At 71.1% G+C, this 2,134-nt stretch overlaps 2 protein-coding genes across 2 annotated transcripts in view; both read right to left on the reverse strand.

The window, feature by feature from the left end:
* Positions 1–95, reverse strand: part of TMEM25 (transmembrane protein 25) — a 6,526-nt gene extending 6,431 nt beyond the window's left edge. Inside the window, 1 exon segment of the mRNA XM_019470484.1 lies at positions 38–95. Coding sequence (XP_019326029.1) covers positions 38–95 — 58 coding nt within the window.
* A 937-nt stretch (positions 96–1,032) lies between these two features.
* Positions 1,033–1,926, reverse strand: TTC36 (tetratricopeptide repeat domain 36). Its single transcript, XM_009273392.1, has 3 exons — positions 1,815–1,926; positions 1,385–1,573; positions 1,033–1,301 (listed from the first exon to the last, which is right to left on the reverse strand). Exons 1-3 carry the CDS (start codon positions 1,924–1,926, stop codon positions 1,033–1,035), a joined length of 570 nt encoding a protein of 189 aa, XP_009271667.1.
* Between the last annotated feature and the right edge of the window lie 208 nt (positions 1,927–2,134).

Raw genomic sequence — 2,134 nt, forward strand, 5'->3', positions numbered from 1 at the left:
ACCCCCGCCTCCCCTGCCGAGCAGAGCACCGGGACACCAAGCAGCAGCAGCAGGCAGGCGAGGGCAGCCCCCGGCCAGCCCCTGGGATGCCCCATCGCACGCCAGCCGCGCTCAGCGCGAGGAGAGAGGCAGCTGGAGCAGGGCCACGGGGCCGGCCCCGCACTGGGCCCCCGGCATCCCGGCACACAGCTAGAGGATGAGCAGCAGCAGCAGGCAGGCGAGGGCAGCCCCCGGCCAGCCCCTGGGATGCCCCATCGCACGCCAGCCGCGCTCAGCGCTAGGAGAGAGGCAGCTGGAGCAGGGCCACGGGGCCGGCCCCGCACTGGGCCCCCGGCATCCCGGCACACAGCTAGAGGATGCGGCCAGGCTGCACCTTACCTGGAGCATTGCCGCTGCCCCGTCCAGCCTAGCCTGCAGTGCGGCTCTGCGCCTGAGCCCTGGCACGCAGGGCTCTGCATGCAGCGCAGGGGCGGTCCCCAGCACGGCTGTGAGCATCCCTCTCGCTAGGCCCCCGCAGCCGCCTTCCCCGAGCGGGGCTTGGTGCTGCACACAGCCGCTGCAGCAGCGGGGTCAGTCCTGCCGCCTGGAGGCCCCGAGCACGGCTCTGGCGCACATGAGGGTGGCCAGAGACCACCCAGCCAGAGCAGAGGACGAACGTCCCCGTGCCCCCCATCTCCCCTCTTCAACGGAGAGGGACTCGGCCCCCTGCTCGGCCCAGCCTTGCACCCATGGGGCCGCCCATCTCAGCAGGGCTGTGCATGTACGGGAATAACGCCACGACCGCCCGGAACGCTGCAAGCAGAGCCCAAGTGTCAGGGACACAGGGAGGTTTATTGAGGGTGGAGCAGAGCCGAGACAAAGCAAGGCACTTCGGTACTTCCCGTCCCTGGCTGTCAGCCAAGGAGGAGGAGGAACAGGATCTCTGGCACCAGAGATGGACCTTTTCTGGCGGCCAGGAGGTGCCCGCCTGGGCCACCCCAGGAGCACGGCTCTGCCTGGCCCACGCGCTGCCTCGCCCGTCTCCTGCCCCTCTCACTCGCTCCCAGTGCCACGGGGGTTGCGCAGCCGCCCCAGCATCTCGCAGAGCATCTGGTTGCAGAGTGCCGAGTAGGGGTTCAGCAGCACCAGCTGCTGCCGGGCGAAGGCACTGCCTAGCCGTGCCGCTCGCTCGAAGTCCCGCCGGGCGTCATCCTCGCGAGCTTGCAGCCGGTGGATCAGGCCGCGCTGCACGAAGCTCTGGCAGGCGGCACGGCCGCAGCCCCGGCTCAGGCGGATGGCTGCGTCCAGGTCCTGCAGGGCGCCTGGCCAGGGGGAGGAAAGGCGTCGGGGTGGGCTGGGGGTACCGGGGGGCTGCCTGCGACCCGGCCGCACCAGCACTGCTCACCTGCCACGTCCCCCTGGAGCCGCAGGGCCTGGGCCCGGTTGTTGTAGCCGGAGGCGCGCTCGGGCAGCAGGCGGATGGCCTCGCTGAACCTCTCCAGGGCTGTGCTCACGTCTCCCGACTCGGCGGCAGAAACCCCCTGCAGCTCTAGGTCCCGGACCTGCTCCAGCAGCTCCGGCACAGAGGCTTCCCCTGCGGTGGCGCAAAGGGGAGCCCGTGGCCGGGGAAGCGGCCGGCACCAGGACACCCCGGGAGGAGCAGACCCAGCGCCCACCCTGCACCCCCCTCTCCCGGGGCAGGAACAGGCACCAGCAGGGCACCGCAGGGGCTGCTCCCAGCCAGCTGAGCCTCCCTCCCCTGCCCACCCGCTCCGTGGCAGCGCAGGGACCCCGCTGCCAGTTTCCGGCAAGAACCCGAGGCAGCATCGCCTCACCTTCCTCCTGGGCGTCCTCCTCCTCCTCCTCGTCCAGCCCAGGGATATCCCCAAAAGGGGTGCTGGGGTTAAAGATGGTCTGCAGGACGGCCCTGTCGTTCGCCGTGGCCATGGCGCCCTGTGTGCCGATACTCCCGCGGCTGGGCCGCAGGGCGCAGGCGGGCGGCCTCCGGCAGGTTAACGTTCACACCACTGGCACCGCTTCACCCTTCCCCATCCTATCCCAGCCCGGGAGCGAGGCCCCGCCGCCTGGCCGGTTCCCAGAGGCAGCAGCAGCCCAGCTGGAAGACCCGCAGCTTCCCAAGGTGACCTGTGCACAC

Source organism: Aptenodytes forsteri, unplaced genomic scaffold, assembly GCF_000699145.1.
Source record: "Aptenodytes forsteri isolate BGI_AS27 unplaced genomic scaffold, ASM69914v1 Scaffold187, whole genome shotgun sequence".
In the NCBI taxonomy this organism is placed as follows: domain Eukaryota; kingdom Metazoa; phylum Chordata; class Aves; order Sphenisciformes; family Spheniscidae; genus Aptenodytes; species Aptenodytes forsteri.